Genomic DNA, 21,885 nt, shown 5'->3' on the forward strand with positions numbered 1-21,885 from the left:
TGGCTGCCGGAGTGTCCCAGCCACCTAATGATGCCGCCTGAGTGTGTGCCGTCCCTGTCACCGGCTCCCAGCTTCCCTGTCAACTCCGGTGCTGTTAACACAAACAGCCAGTTTACAAGCCCAGGAAGTGTTCGGTGATTATGATAATTGGCGGAGGAAGTGGAGGGAGAAGCCGCCCAGACTCCAGGAATCAAGGAGCCTGGTTTTGAAGTCAGTGGGACACCAGGAGTTTGACGACATTTTCACAACCTGCAGGGGAAAGAGTGTGATGCCCCAGGACGATTTGGAAGAAGAGGGAGAATGGAGAACACCAGCCCTAATCCATAAAATGTTAGCTGTTGATCCTTTCAAAACAAAACAAAGCAAAACAAAACAAAACAAAACAAAACAAAACAAAACTAGAGACTTATCTCCAGCTGTGTCCAGCTGATAAGATCAGCTCTACCAAGCATGATTTTGGTTTTGTTAATCAAGACAAGCACTGGTGTTTCTGTTAAGTATCTGAAGTGTGAGATTTTATTCCCCCTTCTAATTTTTCAAGGAGAGGGTGCATTCTCTTTTTCTTTCTCTTTGCACCTTTTTTTTCCCCAAAAAGAGAAGTTGGTGAGAGCTGCTGCTTTTGGGCTTTCTTATTGCTTGTCATTCTGTGGTTCTAGAAGTGCTGCCAGAGCATTGTTGTGGCATCAAAAGAGATAAGGCGGTGTAACCCTCCCAAACTTTGTCTCTTCCCCAGAAGAGGAGCATTTCCCAAAGTGGGTTCCTTGGAACTCAGATCCCATGGGATGCTTTTGAGACATGAAACTCCATGGTCTCAATAGGTTTGAGGAATGCAGTATAAGTTACCACTTGGATATTCACGGTGTCCATTACCATAGTAAATTCTTCAGTAAGGGATCTTCTCTGACTTGAAAACAATCTTTTTTGATCACAGAACTCTTATTGGCAGAACACCAATAATGCAGAAGACGGTCTGACAAGTGCTGGTCTTGCTTCTTCCATATCTAGGGTCACCCTGCTGGGTTAGGGTGAGATAAGTGGTACCTTTGTCGACCTTCCAGAAACTTCCCAGCCCGTGGGCTAACCAAATTCCCCTTGCCAACCTGACAACACCCGAGTGGCAGCGTGACCAGGCTGGTCAGGAGCAACTCTGCCACCGGGCATCCTGAACTCACACGTGGGGCACCGGGCAAGGCAGTGTAAGAATCAGGCTAGTTTCTGGAATGTGTGTGCACTGGGGAGAGGCGGCAGGCATGTCTGAAGATCAGCCAGGAGGCAGAGCATGCAGGCTGCTGAATGTGATGCTGAACTGCTGGGGGGTTATGTTAGGGGCCATAGAGACCCACTCTTGTGCACACCAGGCCCTCTTTGCAAACTCATGGAGACAGCCCGCCTGGAATTCTCTGCTGGAGGAAGGATTCACACTGAGATCCCTTCCTGGGGCCCACAGAGGAGGCTTGTTGGTCCTGAGTCCATCAAAGTTGACTCCGACGGATAGATGAGGGACCTTTTTCTCATCTTGTCTCTGTCTTTTTCCAGGGCAGAGGGTGGAACTTCCTTTCTGAGGGAGAAGTGTGCAGTATTTTTTTTTTTAAATTAATTTTATTTATTTGAGAGAGAGAGTGAGCACGAGCCCCGGGGATAGGGGCAGAGGGAGAGGGAGAAGCAGACTCCCTGCCGAGCAGGGAGCCCGATGCGGGGCTCGATCCCAGGACGCCGAGATCATGACCTGAGCCGAAGGCAGACGCCTAAGGCCTGAGCCACCCAGGCGCCCCGTATGCAGTATTTGATAGTGAGCTGTAGGCTGAGAAAAAGGTACTTCCTAAAAAGCATGGTGACAATTCACTTTTCAAGCGACAGGATCCACCTCAGTTGACCTAAATTCCCATCAGAAGAATCAGAGCAGGACCCCTGCTTCCCTGTGACCAGCCAGGCACACGTTCATGAAGCCACCTTTACCGTCCGAATATTGGCTTTCTCCTTGACTCTGTTGGATACTTACTTAACGTCCCTGCTTTGTCTTCCTCTAGGAGCTCGTGGGTGAAGTTTTCAGAGAAAGGCTCAGTGAGGAGGAAGAGGAAGACTTTCGGCTAGAAGGTACTGGAATCCATTGCTCTCTTCCTAGGGTGCAGTGAGATGGGGAAGGGGCCATCTGGTCCACCACGTGCCCTAGGTTCACTCCAGAAAATCTGCAGACCAGGCAGAGGACAAGACCCTGACTGCCGGTGGGGGTGGTGTAGCCCTTCATGGGTCCAAGCCCAGAGTGGAGCCAGGCTCCTGAGGCTCCCATCTGGGCCCTGCTCTGTATTGGCCGGGGAACCTTGGACAGGTTGTTTTAGCTCAGCTTTCCTATTTGGTGGGGGGTGGGGGGTGACCATACTACACCACATACAGCACTACATAAAGTAGCTGTTGTATTTCCCCGTTTCTTGGTTCACATCACTCACTTGGAGCACAAACAAGAACACATACAGACAGCCCCCTACCGGCCCCTCCCCTCCCATGTCTGTAGCTCTCTCTCCTGCCTTTGTTCAAGGGGAGGCACCTTGTAGAAGGATGAGGACCTTGGAGCAGAGGGCCGGCCTCTGGTGCCCTCACTTGACGTCGGGCAAGGCACACCACCTTTCTAGAAGAGCCTTAGTTTCCACACTTACAGAGTGGGAACGAGAGCCTTCTCCCTGCTTGACTCCCTGCATTGGGTACGGAACACAGATGGCACTGGAAAGCATTTGCTAAGTGAGATAGCTTTTCCATTTTATACTCAGAGAAGAGAATCACTGAACTGGGGAAGCCTTAGGTTAGTAGGGGCCTTGCTGTGGAGGTAAGGACAGGCAGCTCGCAGGAGAGCCAGGGGGCCCAGGGTCTGGGGAGGGGAGGCAGGGATCTAGGCCTTTGGGCCCCGTAGGGCCTTGAGAGGAGCACATAGTGCCCAGAGTTTCTCGAGGGGATCCTGGGCCAGACCTGAGGGCTGTGGCCACATGCAGCCTGAGAGCTGTCAGCCCCAGGCCATTCGTCCTTGAAGAGGCTCCCCAGGTGGCTTGTGTGCACATTACACTTTGAGAAGCACTGTTTTAAGAGATTCACTCAGTTGCCCAGGAGTTGGAGGCCGGCCGGGACCCAGGTATCTATCAAACTTTGTTCAAATAAGAGCAGGTCCTGAATCAAGGGTTGGGGGGAGTCCCATGGATGGAAGGCTTTGTGCAGCCTACAGAGCTGGTAACTGCACTCAGAGGCTCTGCAGCCTTAATTTTGTCATTCCCCTGGGCTCCCCCAAGCCTCAGCTCTTGTCTTTGGCTCCATGGAGAGATGCCAAGAGTTGGTGCCTTGACATCTGGGGAGTCAGGTAAAGGTGGGTAGGATGTAAGCCCTGGGGACTGGAGTGACCCCAGACACTGATTCCGCGGGCTTCGGGTCTCATTCCGGTTATGTATTCATTTCCCCCTCCTTCGTATGGTGACTCAGTAGCAAGTTCATTCTCTCGTTCATCCATCCTTCCACCTACTCCATCCATCGCCCATTTGCTACCCATCCAACCAGCCACCAGTCCACTCGTCTGTCTGTCCCTTCATTCACTTATCCCTCACTCCTCACCGCCCCACCGCCCACCCACCCACTGGCCATGTCCCACCCATCCATCCATCCATGGTTCGCCCTGCTCTCCTGTCCCCCGTCCACCAGCCCGGCCACTCTGAGTTACCACGCAGCCATCCGTACTCCCTTCTCTGCCTGTGCGCTCATCCCCCGTCATTCATCCCTTCATCCATTGACCCATCCTCCAATCATCGTCTGTCTGTCTATCCATCATGTATTGAGCCCCTCCTTACTGCCCCACCGGAGGCACTTCTCTGTCCGTCAAAGCTCAGTTTACAACCATGTAATTGATTTCAAATGGGATGTCGTTCTCTGCAAACAGACATGAAATGGCCTACCCATGGAATCCACTTCCCTCTGGAGGGGAGGGTTACTTTGTTCACTGTCTACATTCAGAGCGTGAGTCCCGTTGGAATGATGTAGAAGGAATGCTGGCCGAGAAGCACCTAGACCGGGGTCCCCTCCCAGGCCTGGTAGCAGCCTGCTGTGGATCGCAGCCAGGTCCCCCCAGCTCTAGGCCCCCTTGCCCTCTGTCACATGATGAGTGGGGACATGAAGCTGGACTCTATGGGTGCGCAAAGGGGCTCCTTGCAGGGAGAAGGAAGCCCTGCGGCAGCGGGGAGGGCAGCACTTACAAACATTGGCTGATGGATGGGGGATGAAGACGAGGCGCCCGAGGGTCCCGGCTCCTGATGGGGAAAGGGTGTCAGGTTGGCGGCACTCGGTCTGACCCCATGGCCTCCCAGCTGCACGCCGGGCTCGAAGGGCAGCCCGGGCACCTTGCTAGTCCCTGGTGATGTCCGGGCACATCGGTGCCACCACTCATGAGGGAGGGGGTTAGGAGCCACTCTCCTGCCTCAGTTTCCCAACTAGGGGTCGGACTAAGTTGTTGTTGGTCCAGCTCTTCGGCCTCTTTCTTCAAACAAAAGTTTACACAGAAGCAGAGAACATAAAACAGATCAGATTGCAGAGAGATGCAGTACGCCATGGCCAGTATGTTTTATGTAAAAAGGGGCACGCGATAACGCTCCGTATTTCCTACGTGTGTGAGTAGAGACCATGTGCGTATTGCTGTATAGCTGGAGGGCTCGACAGACAAAGATAGGGTGCTCCTCTTGGACCTGGGAAGAGGTAACTAAAACCGGAAAGAGCTCACAAAGAGAGAGGGCTGTAGTATTAACGGGGACGAATGTTTTAACTTTCCCAAGACGAATGGATTGAAAGACTCAAAGCAGAATTAAAAAGTGAAAACGATGAGTAGGTGAGGCTGCTCGGGTTTGCGCCTGGGCCGGCCTGTGTGGCCCTGACACTGGTGGGAGGGATGTTGGACCCATGACCGTCTGTGGTTCCGTGGTCACCCAGGTCCTAGCCACGGCCACGGAGAAGCACCCACCTGGCCCCGGGGCGGGGGCTGCGGCGTCCCCCTGTGCTACCGGCCAAGCGAGAGCATGCTGCCTGAATCCTGAATCTCTTCTTTGTCTTCCTGTTGGCCAAGTTCATTGCCTCTTGGCGGGCTGGAGGGCTGTTTAAGGGAGAAAAAAGGCCATCTGAGGCGTGAAGATAAAAAGAAGTCTTTTAGCCGTCCCAGGAGAGGACAGCTTTAGCTCCTGCGTTGTTATGTAAAGCCGGCCCTAATCCAGCATCTTAACCGCCTTAACTGGCCGGCTGGGAGCTCGAGGAGGGCAGATTAAGTCTGGGCTTGGTGCGAGGGCCGCGGAGCTCCTTTTGAACTGTAAACATCAAAAGTCCCAAGCTCTGAGAGCTGGCTGGGCGTGGCAGGGGCAGGACGCGCGGGGCTGGCTTTCCAGGGGAGGAGGGGAGAGGAACCCTCCCTCTGCTGACCCAGCAGGGGTCTGAGCACAGGGGAGGGCCCACCCCACCCTTCACTCCGGTCCGCACCTGGCTTCCTCATCTCATCGGTTGGGCCACATGACGGGTGGTGGCAGCCTGTGGCTTGTGGCCTGAGGTGCAAATTGGAGCCACACCCGTTTGGCAGACCCATCGTACCCTGAGTGGCCCCCCGGAAGCACTGGTCTGGGGGTGTCCTCCGCACTCGGTGCAGCTTCTGCTCTGTGCCCTTGGGAAGGGAAAGACCTGTACGTGGTCACAAGCCCCTTCTCTCTGGGTCCCCTCTCTCCCTGCCACCCAGGCATGTCCCCACCCCTCCCAGGGGGCTTGACCTCCGGTCTCTGGCCACAGACCCCCAACACCGTGTGTGTTTCCTGTCGTCCAGCCTCCACTTGGGGCCGGAAGCAGGCACGTTGCCGCCTGCCTGGCATCTCTGGAAAACTGATTTGACAGACCTCCAGTAAAGGAACTGTCAGAGGGCTTGAAGTCAGGGGGCCCCACCCCTTGGGGGCCCGGGCCCTCCCTCCAGGCCCCCAGGGCTGCTTCAGGGCAGGTCTCTCTCTCCCCAGCCTGGGCCCCCGGGGGTCCCCACTTCCCGGGCCCCAGGGTGGATGTGTTAGAGTAGCTGGACCTGCCACACAGGGCAGTGTTGTTGGGCCTGAGGCTCTGGGGGTCTGAGTAGCTCCACTGTGAGCTCAGGGCCTGTCTGACTCTGCACGGGCTCCGAAATTTGTCTCACCACCACCACCTCCGAATCCACGAGAGGCACCTTCCTACCTTTATTCGGGCTTTTTTTGGGAATTTGCAAGTCAGACCCCGGATCCAGCCTGGCCTTAACCACCAGTCTCTGGGTGACCTTGGGTGAATTGTTTCACGACTCTGTTTTTCATTTGCCTTTTTGGAGGTAATCAGAGCCCTTCTGCAGGGTTCCCGTGAAGACAGTGAGGTCATTTATGCGAGCGAAGAGAACAGCCCTGGTACGCGGAGTAAGTGCCCAGCCTATGTGAGCTGGGAGGAGTCTTATTGTTTCATGGGTCCCTTCTTGAAGAGGAGCCAACTGGTGTTTATAATTATTTACTAGTCCAGATCAAAGAAGATCTATTTTCAAAGCTTCTTTAATCCTATTAGAACCTCTCCTTCTCCTCCCAAGTGCATGACATAGAGTCTGGCATGCTATACGTGCTCAATAAATATTCACTGGAAGAATGAAGTCAACATCATGAAGTCATTGAAGTCAGGCAGTCCCCTCCCTCGGGCCACCCAGGCAGGCCCCATGTACCACCCCCCACCCACCCCATGGCCCCGGTCTGTCTGTCCCGGCCCCCAGGTGTGACATATCGACCACTCACAGACCCGAGGAGCCCTCAGGAGGCTGTTCAGCCCCTTCACACGTAGTTGGAAAACCGAGGCCTGGAGAAGGCACGTGACCTGTCCAAGGTCACACAGCACACTGAGAACTGAACTCGGGTCTCTAAGTCCTCCTCATTCGGGGAGTATTTACTGAGCACCTGCTGGCAGCGTATCATACAAGGGACGCGGGAAGGACCGTGCACGTTTCTGGTAGTGGTGCTCTGCCAAGAGGTAAAACCCAGTGGAGGGTAGAGGGTAGCAAGGCCTCTCTGAGGAGGTGACGTGTCAGCGGAGATGCAGGTGCCGGGAAGGAGCCAGCCATGGGAGGATGTGAAGGGAGACCAGCCAGGAGGAGCAAGCAAGCAGAACCCCAAGGGGGAAGGAACTTGGGGTTTAGGGAAGCACAAAAGGGAGACCTGTGGGCCCGTCAGCAAGGGTGGGACCACGCGCTTGCTTTCACGCTGCTTTTGAAGAGAAGGCGCTGGAAAATCGTAGGCAGGTAAGTGCCAGCTTCTGACTTCCATTTTAACAAAGTACTTGTGGCTTCTTGGAAGGATGGGCCCTGCGGGGGAGGGAGGAAGGAGGCCATGACAACGGGGCATGATTCTAGTAGTGCCGGTGAAGGTGATGGCATCGGCTTAGCGGGGAGGCCGTGGGGCTGGAGAGCAGTGGGTGGGCCTGGGGGTAGGCGTGGGGGAGGGGAGGTGGGGGGAGGGGGTGGATGAGGGAAAGAAAGGGATCCTGGGCACCCCCTCCCCCGGCTTAAGGACCAAAGGCAAGGCTGGGGCCACTTCTGAGGTGGGGGTTTGGGCAGGTGACAGCGAAGGCTGTCTGTTGAGGGCATGTCAGGTTCCAGATGGCTGTTGGACATCCAAGTAGAGATGCCAAGTAGACAGACAGTTGGGCACTGAGTCTGGAGGTCGGGGAGCAGCCGGGGGGCGGGGAGACAGTGAGAGGGAAAGCAGGGGCAGGACTTCTGAGGACGTCTCCACAGACGGCCCTGCGCGTCTCCCCGGCAAAGGCCGGTCAATCACTGGGGCTGGCCGGTGGTTCCCTGGAAGTCCAAGCGGAGGAAGAGATGGCTGGGGAGCAGCGGGGACCCCCCCCGATGGAGGGCAGGCGGGCCACACCCTGCCGGCTGCTCGCTCTCAGTTCAGAGCCCGTCCTCCTGTGAGTGTCAGTGGGGCCCGACTCCGCTCGGAGTCTGTTCTTCATAAAAGCTCAGCTGGAATGGTGGAAATTCTGACTTGTGTCACATACCGAGCAGGCTTCAGTAGTTTCAAGTAGCTCGGGGTTAGATTTTAAAAGTTGAATTGCATCACATGTTTTAACTTGGGCAGGGATGGAGGGAGAATGGAAGGGACATGGTATTTTTAGGCCCCAAAAAGCTTTTTTCTCTTTCCTGCTCCCTCTCTGCCGGCATTTCCCCCCCGCCCTGTCCCCCCCTGAACAGATGTTTCATTTCAACCGATTCAAACCTCAAAGCAGAGTGGCCATCAACCTTGCGCTCTGATGAGGTAAAAGGCTGGAATGCTATTTGTTGGGAAGGTTTCTTTCTTTCTTTCTCTTGAGTTCCTTTCCTTTTTCTCCTCAGTCACCACTGGTCCTTAAATAAAGTCTCCCTACAGTAAAATGCAGCCCGGGGAGGCAAGATTGTGGAGGAAAAAAAACCCCAGGCTGGCATGTCTGGTCTCAGGAAGGGTAGGCACCCACTGGTGGAAAGGCCAGAAACTACCTTGGAGAATCCTGCCGCATTAGGTCAATTCCTCTTTGGGTGGAGGTGGTTTTTGTCCTGATAAGCGGGGGCTAAGAGTTAAGTCAGGATTCTTTGGGTTCTTTTGACACTCAACCCGAATGCGATGAAGCTTTGGCTGATGATCTTGAAAAATCCTAGGGTGGATCCTGCCTAAAAAGGGCCAGCTGGATCCTGGAGCTCAAAACATGTCATCCACACACACATCCCCTCCCTCCCTCCCTCCCTCCCTCCCTCCCTCCCTCCCTCCCTCCCTCCCTCTCTCTCTCTCTTCTCTCTCTCTCTCCCTCCCTCGGTCACCTCTCCCTCTGCCCCTGTGTTGGTCTCTCCTGCTAAGGTGGCAAAGGGTAGCTACCCAACTCTGGGCACTCCCATCCTATGAGCTCAGCCACCTCAGGTGAAAGAGAGCCCCCAAGTCCCAATTCTTCTTGCAAAAGTTTGGTTCTCACCAGGTGGATCTAGGTTGTGTAGCACCTGAAGTTTATCCCAGTTTGGGGGCCATCTTTAAGAAAAAGAATACGTAATTCTTTTATTTATTTTTTACACGATAACTTTGAACCAGACGATAGATCTATCCCACTAAACCTAAAGAAAGGTATCTCCAGCTCAGCCTTCCCTTAGCTCAATTCCAGAAATGCCTGTGTTCGCTCCGACACTGCGTGACACATGAGGACATTTGGGAGTCAGAATGGAAAGAGACAGTGGTCGTAACCAATTGAAGTTAAAATACCTAATTTTGAAAGTATCAGAAAACCAAACGACCACGTGAACACATTGCCAGGGCCCGTGTAAGGGAGGGGCCCACAGGCTCAGCTTCACTGGCTTCAGGATGCACCCTCCCTTGGTACTGACATAGGAGCAGCCCCAGTGGCTGTCAGGATGAAATTCATTGTGTCGACTGGGTGCTGGGTGCATCCCCAAAGCCGGAGTCAGATCAGCCCTCCATAAATCCATGTGGATTGAGATGGGAGAGGGGTGGCCCACCAGAGGAAACCCAGATGCTATTCTCAGAAGGGGTATGATGGTTGCAGGACACGCAAGACCAGGTGTCTACTATTGGGTGATGCAGTGGAGAGACCAGAGGCTGGGGAGTCAGGAAACGGGGATTTTCGTTCTTTTGTTTCTACGCTTCTGGGTTCAAATCCCGCTTGTGCTACTTACTGTTGTCTCGTTTTGATGATGATGATGATGATGACAGTGTTGATGTGCCTAGATGTGGGGTGACAGGCACTGTTCTGTATGTTGGGGCTACTTTAGGAAGATCGAATTAACAGAATAATGATGATAGCGGAGTAAGATGGACCCTGAGCAGGGAACCCTAACCTAGCCCCTGGGAGCGTGCAGGCACCGTCTCAGAGGTTGGAGGGCCTAAGCTGAGGACCTGAAGGTTGAGCAGGAACTGGCAAGCCAGGTTGAGTGTTCTTGGCAGGGATAACAGTGTGAGAGCACGGCTGGGTTACAAATTAAAAAGCAGTTCATGGGAGAGGCAGGGCCAAGAGACAGCAGCGGGCAGATCACTTTCAGCAGGGAACTACATGGCTAAATCCATTTTGCTAAGATCCTTAAAGTTAGTTTCCTCTTTGGTACGATGCAAGCAGGAACCTACCCCACCCGGTGTTCTTAACAGGCCCTAATGGAATACTGCACGTACCCACTAACCTCACCAGCCCGCTGCTGAGCTCGTTGAATGAACAGATTTGCGCGCCTCCCGGACCCTCGCTCCCTCAGGAGAACCTCGCACAAATGATGCGAGAAACCATTTGGCCTGGAATGCACATATGATATCTTTCTCTTTTTACTGGCAGCAGATTTACCCGCCTAATTATATTTGGCATAGGCTAATATTAAAATTCATCTGCATTCCCTCTAACAGCTGCTGGTGGCGGGCTGGGGAGTCAGAAACATCCTGGCGAGCCACCCCGAGACTAAAATATTTGCAGCAGATAATCTGCACGTGGACAATTGAGAAGGGCCAGTGGAGACTTTAGGGCAGGTGTCCAAACTCCAGCAAGGAAGCTCTGGCTTGTGTTAGATCTTACGTCGTATCAGCAGAGAAGAACGTGGCAGGTAACCGGGAGGATAGAACTGCCCGTCTGAGTGTCAGTCATTTCTGGTCTCTGGGGTGTGAGGGAGGGCTGATAATAGTCATAACGGGATTTCAAATTTGTCCCTACTTCCTAAGTTTATTATCAACCAGGCTTTTCTAGATTATGTTAAAATAAGCTGGCGTTTTCTCCCATCATCCAGGGTTTGGATTTTAGCCGAAGTATGGGATTCGGGAACAGACCTACCTCTTTCAAGCACCCCCTTTCTCCCCGCCGGTTCCCAATCTCAATCAAGCCAGAATTGATGGTGTGTTTGTTATGCAGCCTTCCTTGTGTCTGCCTATGGGGTTTGGTGCAGTTTTGCACACTGGGGTGGATTGGCTGCCCTGTGCATGTGCTGTGGGCATCCCAGGGGCACTAGCTGGCAGGACCCCGGCTCCCAGGAGACTTGCAGTCTGGCCGCCAGGATGTGGCAGGCTCCTGTGAAGGAATCGGAAGATCCCAGATCAGATTGCGCAGAATGAAGTGCTGGGCCGGATGGGGAGAGACGGCACTCTGCTCGCAACAAATGCATTCATGCAAAGTAGAGAAAGGAGCTTCCCCCTACCCCCTCCCGCCGGCCTCAAGACACCTTTCTGCCATCTGTCCAAAAAATATCACTGGCGATATACAAGCGTATGAGGTCCAGCCTGTGAACGGCGCCGCCTAGAGTTGTACACTGCACAACCTGTCTCTCAGATGACCCTAAGCCCCCCCCCCCCAACCCCCCTGGGAAGAACCCTGAGGTGCCTGTCCTGCCTGTGTGCCAGGGAGGGTGGGGCGGCGGGAGGGCAGATCTGTTTTATTTTGTAGCTGATTCTCATGCTGTTTGGGTGGTGCCAGCTATCAGCAGCTTGTGCTGGGTAGGCTGTGCCGTCCTGCTCCCTGGGTCACTGCTATTTGCCAGGCTAAACAGGCTCGAGGAAGTGACCAGGTCTCTCCCAGCATGCGGTCCCAAATGAGCTGTTGATGCCTCCTATTGGGACTGTGGTTGCGGGGTGAGGGCCGGGAGTCTCGACCTCATGATCACCCCCAATGACCATCCCGACCATCCCCACTCATCCCCACTCGGGTCTTTCCTCGCTCCCTCATGTTCCTCTGTACTCTCTTCTTTCCCTCTCTTTCTCCCCAGCCCCCTCTTCTTTTTAAACTGGGGGAGGGACAGGGAAGAGACTGTCTTTGATCTCAGTGGAGGAAAAAAAGTCTGTTCTGTTCAGGCTTTTGGCTAACACAACAAACAGTGTTTAAAATTTAACTTTGCTTAATTAATTAGTAATTCTGTTTAATGCTGTCTGATCTCCCTCCAAAAGGTATTTTGAAGCTTGAGAAGGGAACATCAAAGGGAGCCGGGTGAAGATGGTCAAGTAATGCATTTAATCTGGCAGTTGCTGGGGGTGGAGAGATGCCAGGTTGGGAGCTAATGTGGGAGAGAGCCATCATCTGGTAAACACAGCCAGCAGGCTTCTCGCAGCCATGGTGTGAGAAGGGACAGGGAGCAGTTTCCAAAGAGAAGGAGCTTCGCACACCACCCCCAGACTCATCTGAGCTGAGAATTGGTTTGAAGAAATCAGAGTTGACATTTTCTTTCTTCCATGCCTACTGTGTATGGTTGGGCAGGTTGTGTACTGCACAGGTTTCCAGGTAAGCAGGTGAGCAGCAGGTGAAATCTAGCCTGCACCCTGCTTATCAGGGTACCCTGGTGGGAAGGGTACCTAAGTGCAGTTCATAAACTTTTCTATAAAGGACCAGGAGAGTATAACTTTAAGGCTTTGCAGGCCATATAGTCTCTGCTGTGATTGCTGAACTTTGCCATCATAGAGCGAAGCAGCCATACACAGTGCATATGAACGTGAATGTGTCCCAATAAAACTTTATTTACAAAAACAGGTGGTGGGTGGGCTGGCTGTTCTAAGTCGTCTACAGGTATGTCACATCTAAAGGTATGATAGCAACATAGGCTATAAACCCAGAATACGAGTCTTTGAACATGAAGACTTTTCTTTCCTCCTTACCCCAACCCTTCCCTTCCTTTTTCTACTCTTCCTCCAGCTTTCCTTTCTTCTTTCAAGTTAGCGGTATCTCCTGTTGTTACTGTGAGTGATTAAAGAATGATCAGAGTCCCTCTGAAATTATGCACCCCCCCCCCCCGAAGATCATCTCTGGGGGAAAAAAAAAATCTCTGGGCTGAGCAGGAGTAGGAGAGAGAGAATGGGCTCAGAATTTGGTGCCAAAGCCCATCTCGACAAAAATGCCATTCTCTTTGCTGGTTGGTGGGGCCTTGGCGGCCCGAAGTGGGTACCCTTTACCCTTCTTGTGCCTGCCCACGAGCCCAATGATGGGGGTTTTCTGAGCTGGGATGGGATGAGGGACCCCTTGGGGAAGAGAAGGCAATCCAGACCGCTCTGGTCTTTAGAGAAGATACAGGAAGAGGGTGAGTGGGCGAGGGGGGCGTTTTCTACCTCGGTTGGTGAGGAGGAAGGAGGGGAGGCAGGGAGGGCCTGCGTGTGGGGAGGGGTGCTCCAGAGAAGGAGGGAGCAGGGACAGAGCTTTCTTTTCTTTGGGTTTTATCAAGTGGAACTTGAAAGGCAATGTTGAACCTGAAGGTGGTTTTCTGATAACTTCTCTTTGAACTTGAAGTTTGGTTTCGATAAGCCTGGCTGGCTTACATCTCCAGCCAGGACCTCTGTGGAGGGAGGCTGCAGCTTTGAAGATGGAGCTCGGCTTTGTTTTCCTTTCTTCTCCCCCCTCAACCCCCGTGGGGGGGCCGACTGGAGGATGTTGCCGGCCAGAAGAGCACCATGGTTTCTCCAGTGGGGCAGTTTTGGGGTGAGGGGGATCCTCTCGATCTGGGCTATCGGCTGGGACCATGGCTCCTCTCCATCTTTTGCAAAGCCAAGCTTTTACTGAGCACCTATTGCATGCAGGTCACTGTGCTAAGGAGGCACTTTCCTCATTGCCTCCCCCCACCCACCCCAGTAACCCTGTGAGGAAGAAACCATTTCATCCCCATTTTCCACACGAGGAGACTGAGATCCTGAGAAGTCCAGAACCTTACCCAACGTTGCCCAGGCCAGTCAGTAGCAGGGTAGGGATACAGACCCAGAGGATCAGTCCTCTCATCGGGACACTCCCGCCGAGCTCAGCTGCACCCACCGGAGATGGTGGGGGCTCCTAGAGCTGAGGGCTAGGAATGGAGAGAGACTCCGCTCCCTGACTCGCTCTGACAAGCCTCTCTAGAGCTTTTTGCCTTTTTCTAAGTGGGGGTGGCCATAGTGCCTACTGCTTTGTGGCCTGGTCAAGCGCTTTGCCTTGCACCCCGGCTGGTCCCACGATGGCGGATGCTCGGGCCCAGCAGGACCTGCAGATTTGGAGTGGGGGAATCAGGGTGGCCCAGGCCGTGTGCTCGGCTGTCCTTGGGTCACTGGCTAATTGCCGGCTTGACTGCCCCAGGACTCGGCATTGCACTGGGCTGGTGTGCCGCCTGGCTGTGGTGGTGTTTGCTTTGGAGGAGCAGGGAGGGCAGGACCTGGTTTTATCCACTAGATCAGAAGCCGTCAGCATCAGTCACCTCCCCCCACCGCCATCAAGGCCCAACCCCCCCCCCCCAACCTGGCCCCCTGCCCTGGAGGCCTCCAAGGAGCTGGATCTCCTTTTAGGTTTGTCCTTATCAGCCTCATTCTGTCAAAGCACCAGGAGGGAGCTGGGATCTGGGGCTGAGACAGGGTCTCCCGCTGGACCCCTGACAGCTCTAAGGAGTTGTTGCCTTGCTGGGGGGGCATTGCAGGCCCTGGGGGGGGGGTCCCCCTGAATCCCTCTGGGTGTACCCGGAGTGAAGAGAAAGAAGGGAATACTCAGGCCCCGCTGGGAGGGGAGCTGTGGATGGAGCCAGGTCAGTCTGTTGCTGCCGTGGCCTCCCTGTCCCCTCCTGTCTGGACTGGTGACCCGAGCACCCTTGTCTTCAGCTCCTCCCTCCCTGTCCTGTTCCATCCCAGGCTGCCTGTGTTCGGTATGATGCTTTTGTGTCCTTTTGCATTCCCAAAGCCTCCACTTTGAGAAAACTTAGCTAAGCTACCAACTGTGCTGATTCCCGAGAGGTTGAGTTGGGGTGGGGGGGGAGGAGAGGACTTAGTCCCCTTGACCGTAACTAGTCGCAGCCGCTGGGACCCTGGGCTCTTGGCCTTTTCAGTCCTAGCTCAGTGAATCTGCCCAAGGATCCTCTGGGGAGGGGGGCTGCTCTGGTCCCTGTTGTACAGCTGGGGAAACCATCGAGATGTCTGGAGAAGGTACACGACCCACCCTGGCTCACACATAGTGTCAGGAGGACCCAAGCAGAGACTGAGGCTGCCCCTCAGGCCGCCTGAGGGAGGCCCCGTGCCTCCAGTTTCCCTCAGTCTTCCCGACCGCCCATCCGGCATGCGGTTGCCTGGGCCCAGGCCGGCAGCATCTTCGAGGCCAAAATGTCAGCAGGGAAGGCAGTGAGACGGTGTGGAAAGTGGCCACAGTCTATGAGCTTCCTGTCCACCTGCCTCTGGTCTGGCTGGCTGCAGGCTGCTTATCTGGGCTGTATAGTTGGGACGGAGAATGGCGGCCTTGAGGCGCCCTGGGGTCATCTGAGTGGCCGGCACAGGTGACCTGGGAGGGGGGCTCCCCTCGGGCAGCCCCGGACATTACCCGAGGCCGGGGAGCCAAGTGATTTTGACTTTAGCACACGGGCAGGGCAGGAAGGGGCCCAGTCCCCAGACCAAAGCCCCAGTGGGTGCGGTGGCCCCGAGGCCCAGCTGGGGACGGTCCTCACGCTGTCTCACTTGCCCTCCCTGCAGTGGCCCTGCCTCCCGAGAAGACAGACGGGCTGGCCAGCGGAGACGAGAAGAGGAGAGAGAAGGCGAGCGACTCTTGCCCGGGCTCCAAGAAGCAGCTGAAATTTGAAGTAAGTTCCCTTTCCTGGCACTGGGCTCTGGAGAGTAGGGCTTCTATCCTCTTGGCGGTGCTTTTCGAGGAGGGGAGCTGAGGCCCGTCCAGACGCAGAGGCCTTTCACCTCCTGTGTGAACAGCTGCCCTTTGTGGGAGGTTTGTCCGGCCACGGCTGGAGCTGCCCCAGCTCCACGTGGGCCCTGAGGACTCAGCACCGCCATCCCACTGGGCTGTGGCCCGGCGGTCTGGGGGAGGACGTGACGGGGGGGCCGGGGGGACGGCTGGCCCTGGCGCTGCCATTACTGTACTAGGGGTCTGCCTTCCCCTCTGGGCCTCGGTTTCCTCATGACTGGAAGAAGCCTTTGATTCGACTTTTGGGGCTGGTCTGGGGAACACGTGGGGCTCTCGAGTGGGCCGGATGCAGGGGGGCAGGAGGCCTTGGGCAGGTCCCCGGCCCTATCTGGGACTCAGTTTCCCCATGTGGTCAACAGCTAGAGGAACACGTCGTCCTAGAGCTTGCAGTCTGTCTGTCCTGCCCCATCCCAAACAGTATGTGAAGCTCCTTCTGTGTACCAAGCAGGGCCGGGTGCCAGAGAGCGGAACCGGGGCCTGTCGGCACGGAGCTTACCGGCTTCTCTCCCCTCTTCCTTCTCTGCCTCCCTCCCTGAGGCCACTAGGCCATAGCTCTGGAGCCAGCAGCCTAGGGTTCCCATCCCCGCTGGCCTCCCCTGGGAAATGCGGGTAGTTTCAGTCTCTTTCTTGTCGGGGTATTTATTGTAGGCCTGGTGAGTTAATGCACCTAACATGCTTCAAAGGGTGTCCACTATCACGTCGGTACTTCTCTTCTTCCTTCCAACCAAGCTCGGTTGACACCTGCTGGTTACCAGGGGACCCCACAGTGAACGGGGCATGGTCCTGCCCTCCCGGAGCACGGTGTGGTCGGGGGGACAAGAGAGTGACCTAGACCCAGTAACTGCACAGTCGGGGATGGGATGGGGGTCCGGGAGCACGCGGAGGGGCGGCCGCCTCGGTCAGGCTGGAGGTGCGCAGGGTCTGGAGGCAGTTCCTGACCCTGTGCAGGGCGGTGGCTGTAAGCAGAGGGTGGGGCGGATGCCGGTCTGAGTAGAACCTCTGAGTGCAGGAGTAGGAGTTGGGAGAGGTGAGGACACGGAGCCCCTGGGATAAGGAGAGCACTTTTGGCCAAGGGAACGGCAGGAGCAAAGGCCCAGAGGCCTGTCGGTGCCACAAGCTGTGTGGAAACAAAGCTGCATCGTGTTGCGTAGTGATGGCGGGTGGTCTGGGGAGATGACTTGGGACAGGGTGTGAGACGGGTCACAGTGGGCCCTGAATGCAGGAGCTGAGGGGGGCGGGCAGCATCCCGTTGGGGAGCTGGGGTTGCTAGCTGCTTCCCAGAGCCCACTGGCGTCCCTGCGTGTCTTCTGGGGTGGTTGGCAGAGCCGAGGGCTGAGTGCAGCGGCAGAGGCAAGGCTCAGACCGAGATGTCTCACTTCCCTGGAGGCCCGAGTGGGCCGATTTCTGGAGAGGGCCCGGCTGACTGCCCGGGACTCATCCATGGCCCATGGGGAGGACTCACCTGAGAAGCCCAGGTGGTGGGGGGATGGGGGAACAAAGACATATATGACAGAAGTCGAGGGGCGATAGTTACTGAACCCCGAGCTGTCTTTGGAGCCGCGCAGGAAGGCCAAGGAGAAGGAATCAGATAAACGCTGTGTGAGTGTGAGTGTGTGAGTGCGGGGGGGGGGAGGGTGGGGGCGCGGCACGTGTGCGGGGCGAGCGCTGTGCTACATGAAACGGTGCCTCACAGAGCAGAACGGGCACTTGGCAGGTATCAGACGGGCATGTCACAACTGAGGGAAGGCTGACTTTGAACTCCGCGTGGGCCGCCCAAGGACTGCTGGAGGGAACTGGCTTCGAGCTGCAGAGGCTGGGGGCAGGGACGCCGCGCTCGGGCACATCCCTGCTGGCGTTCAGAGGCCAGGTACCACTCCTCTCTGGGGGCCTGAGCCCGTCTTCCTGCAAAAGGAGAGGGCAGCTGAGGCAAGACGTGGAGCAGAATGGCCTGGGAGCGTCTTTGCTTGTTTTCATAGACTCTTGTGACCCTCTTTGCCAAACCAGCCAGCCTTTCTCGAACTTTCTATCTGGTGTTCAGCTGGCTCCTGCATACACACTGCCAGGATCAGAGCTCATCACTGCCCAGCTCGGGTGCCTGTGGTTAGACACGTCGGGTCCTGTGAGTGATGGTAATGAAGTCATTGTTAACATTACGTGCATCATATGTTAACATTACAGCAAAGACAATGGCAGCTACTATCATTAATTGGACTTCTCTAGGTGCCAAACAGTTCCACGCTTTTTCCAGTTCCCCCGTTGCAGAGCCTGAGGCAAGGACTTGGCAGGTGATCCCAGGGAGCAGCAAAGGAGGGAAGCCAATACCAGTGGGTGAATGGGTGGATCGGTGCCAGAGCAGCTGGGGCCGTGCCGAATGCCTCACGCTGCCCCCGGGCACTCAATCCCTGGCTCTTCAGGTCTTCCCCGGACACAGAAGCTGGCTGCTTGAGGTGGGAGGTTGGGAACCGTCCATCACAGCTACCCGGGAACGCCGAGGGGATGTGGGGTGGGGTGCTTCAGGCTCCCATCAGCCTCGTGAGATCAGTACTGGCCTTTCCCATAATTTACATGAGGGGAAACTGAGGTACAGAGAAGCCACGCCCAGGGTCACACAGCCATGGAGGGCATGTACCTGCTGGCACCCGGGGCTGAGCTGGGGCTTTACCTTTTTGTGCTCGCTCACCCTCTCCTGCCTTCCAGGTCAGGTGACCACCGTGGGCATCCTGTAATAGCTTCCCGTTACTGGTCCCCGTGTCTTCCAGTAACTTCTGTCCCTTGGTCCAGGTTCCGTCTCCCTGAGGCCACGAAGCCTCCTCTCAGACCCCCAGCTCACGCCCCCCTCCCCGCCCCGTGTTTCCTTTGCCTTCAAAGACCCAGAGGCTGTCTGGCATCCCCGCAGCCATCTCTCCCTGGGCCAGACCTCCCCTGCCCGGCCTGGCCTGCCCACCTGGCCCCTCATGTCATGGTCATTGTGCTCTTCCTTCACACAAGGTCTGGGGAGGGCAGTGGGGAGGCAGCCGCCCCGTGACCTGGCCTCTGGGTACTCCAGCCACGTCCGTGGTTGTCTGTCTGTGTCCAGGAGCTACAGTGTGATGTGTCCGTAGAAGAGGACAGCCGGCAGGAGTGGACCTTCACCCTGTACGACTTTGACAACAATGGCAAGGTCACCCGTGAGGTGAGTGCACCTGCCGGGCCGCCGGGGCTTCAGGGAAACCTGGAGGGCTGTCCCAGAGCTGCCTGGTGAGTGGGCAGCGGGGACAGAGGACGGGGCGGCCGGGCTCCCCTGCACTCAGCCTAGGCACTGCCCCCCCCCGGGGGGGAGGGGAAGGGCGGGAGGCAGGCACGGAGCCCTGAGGGCTCCCCAGAGGAGGACCCTGAGTCCCAACAACGTCCCGTCCTGCCTCCTCCCTCGAGTCCCAGAGCTCTGGCTGGGGCAGGGGCTGCGACCATCCCAGGCCGCTTCCCTTCTCAGCCAGTGTGCCCAGGAGCTGGGGCCGGGTGGGCACACGGAGGCCAGGCGGTGCCTCCCTCTGCCAGGGCAGGAATGAGCCCCAGCACCGAGAGCTCTACGCCTGGCCTGGCCACGGGCCTGGGCTTCACTGCCCTTGTCCCCCCGAACGCCGGCGTCTCTGCCCTCAGCCCTCCTGCCACACCTCTGCCCCCGCTGCATGCCTCTCACCCTTGTTCCACATCTCTGTCTGAATACTGAGCACCCACTGTGCGCACCCGCCATGCCCCAGCTGTGGGGGCGAGGGGACGGACAGTTCAGACACAGCTCCCAGCCTGTGGTTCTGACAGCTGCTGAGGGAGGTCGGTCCCAGTTACAGGACGGTTGGGAGGTGAAAGGGGTCAATAGTGCGACAGAGAGGGGCCCGTGTGTCTAGGGAACCTCCTAGGGGAGTGTGGCTGTGCGGAGCTGGGGGAGAGGGGCCTGGCAGGTGCAGAGCAGGAGTGCTCGGGGTGTCGAAGGTGCTGGAGGAGACCCGTGTGGCAGGCCCTGGCTTGGGGTCCTGGGGCTCAGGGAAGCCACCGGTGGGTTAGGGGAAGCAGGGGCAGGACCTGGTTGGAGCTACTGCAGTCTCTGCCTCCCTTTCACCCTGGGCCTGGGTGCCACCCCTTCTGCCTCCTCGTCGCTTTTCCCACCGTCCCTCTGCGACATCCTCTCCCTCCCCAGGAGGCCCTGGTTTTCAGATGTGGGACCTGCTACCGGACTGCATAGGGGTCTGAGAGCAGCGTGGCTGGCTCCACGCCCGCCTCACGTCCAGCTCACGAGGGCGTCCGGGGTGTCCCCAGATAAGCTTTGCTGTCTTCTCTCCCTGCCTGGGTCAGAGCTACAGATTTTCTTTTCTGTGGCTCGTGCAGGAGAAGCTGTCAGAGGGGACGCCTGGGTGAAAAAAAGGGTATCTCTTCCTCAGGCCGTGGCTTAAGGAATATTCGAACAGGGCTGGGGAAGAAACTGTGAGTGACTTATAATCATGCAGGGCTCTTGGGGAGGTAAGTGACAGAATCCCAGCAAACTGTTATAGGTTAAAAAAAAAAAAAAAGGAACATATTGATTCACATAACTAAAATGTGGTCCAGGGCACTGACTTCAGGCATGGCTGGATCCAGAGGCTCAGTGCCTTCAAGACTAGCTACCCTCAGTGGCTCTGTTTCCTCTGTGTTCCTCCATTGCTCAGCAGCCTTGCCCCTGGCCAGTAGCAAGGCGATGGCTGACATTTTCCCTCTATCCGGGACTCTCAGCAGCCCTCCCAATTCAGAAGTTCCAGAACTGATTCTCACTGGCTCCGACCCCCTCACACGAGTGGCCCCGACCCAGTCATTTTTGCCATGGGTTTGCGATGCTCGAGATGGCCCTATTCTGGGTCTTGGAGCCGAGAGGAAGTTATCAGGGACGTGAGCCACGAATACCGAAAGTGAGAGGGGGCGTGTAATCGGCTCACAATATAAAATCAAGCAGGGGCAGGACCTGGTCTGAGCTACTGCAGTTATTAGGGGGCAGGGGAACGGATTCCGGGCAGGCAAAGCCCCAAGAGGGGCCTGGGTACTTGGGAAGCAGTGGAAAAACCCTTCTTAGTTGGAGATGTTGGGGAGGCCGGGGGGGGGCATGGTTTAGGTGAACCCCCAGCCCCCTCCAGCTGTGATGCTTTGTGTGGAGTGAGCGGCCACCGTTCCTCCCCATCCTGTTTGGGAATGGCCGCTGCAGTGTAATTATCTTCACGGGGAACCACATTGCAGTCTGGAAGCTTGGTTAACTGAGCTGAATGGCGGTGGCCCCCAGCTGTCTCTCTCAAGCCGGGCTGGGCTTCTCGGGGGGTGCACTGGGTGGTATTGCCCTCTCTTCTGACTTGTGTGGCGGCCAAGACTCCGCTGCCCCTGCTAACCACCGCCTTCATTCCTTGCTGGTTCGGAGATGATGACCATAAGAGGGTTGGCCCCCCACCTCGGAGGCCTTGCAGAAACCCGTGGGCAGACACTGCCGTCTGGTTCTGCATCTTGCCTTTCTTTACCCTCGGTAATGAGAGGAAGAGCAGGGAGGTGAGGGTTCCCGAGGAAGGTGCCCCCGCCCGGCCTAGAGAAGGCCATCCCTGGATCGTGTCTTCCTCCTGCCGAGGAGCTAGGGGGCTGGCTTCCAGTCCAGGGAGAACCCAGCCTCGTGTTTCCCCTTGGTCTATTTTTAGCCCCAAGGCCACTCCTCAAAGCTGGCTATAAATACGGGTCCCCTCCATGCTCTCTGCCTGTCTGCAGGCATGTTTCTGTGCGCTGGGGCAGACAGGCTCCCACCTCACTGCAGCTACGGCCCCGAGCTGGCGTCTGGGCTCCCTTCCCCACTCAGAAGAAAGTACCTGTTCATTTGTGCAATAAATATTCACGGGCACCTACTTCTGTGTGCTGGGCCCTGTTCAGGCAAGAGTCGGCTTTTTCAGCTGGGATTGCCAGAGCAGGCCTGTTCCTAGACCCCGAGTCACTGGCCCCCACCCCTGGCTTGGGATAGGACACTTGGGGGATGATGTTGGTGCACCCCACCTTCCTCATCTGTAAAATGGAGACACTGGTGCTTCCTGCATGGACTTCCTAAGAAGGCGGGGGCAAACGTGGGTATGCAGAGCAGGTCAAGGGAAGAAGGGGCGAGAAGAGGGATCCTCTGCGGGCCTGGCCAGAGGAGCTGAGATTGCTCAGTGAGCCAGCGAGCCTGGGTCTCAAACCGGAAGCCTTCACAAT

At 56.3% G+C, this 21,885-nt stretch overlaps 1 protein-coding gene across 1 annotated transcript in view; it reads left to right on the plus strand.

The window, feature by feature from the left end:
- NKD1 (NKD inhibitor of Wnt signaling pathway 1) overlaps window positions 1-21,885 on the plus strand; it is an 83,448-nt gene that overhangs the window by 54,711 nt on the left and 6,852 nt on the right. Inside the window, exons 4-6 of the mRNA XM_028095789.2 lie at window positions 2,028-2,094; window positions 15,444-15,550; window positions 18,743-18,838. Of these exons, the coding sequence (XP_027951590.1) occupies window positions 2,028-2,094; window positions 15,444-15,550; window positions 18,743-18,838 (270 nt within the window). The remainder of the gene's footprint in view (window positions 1-2,027; window positions 2,095-15,443; window positions 15,551-18,742; window positions 18,839-21,885) is intronic.

Source organism: Eumetopias jubatus, unplaced genomic scaffold, assembly GCF_037043125.1.
Source record: "Eumetopias jubatus isolate StellerSeaLion01/CBP00866 unplaced genomic scaffold, mEumJub1_p1.0 scaffold_10, whole genome shotgun sequence".
Classification (NCBI taxonomy): domain Eukaryota; kingdom Metazoa; phylum Chordata; class Mammalia; order Carnivora; family Otariidae; genus Eumetopias; species Eumetopias jubatus.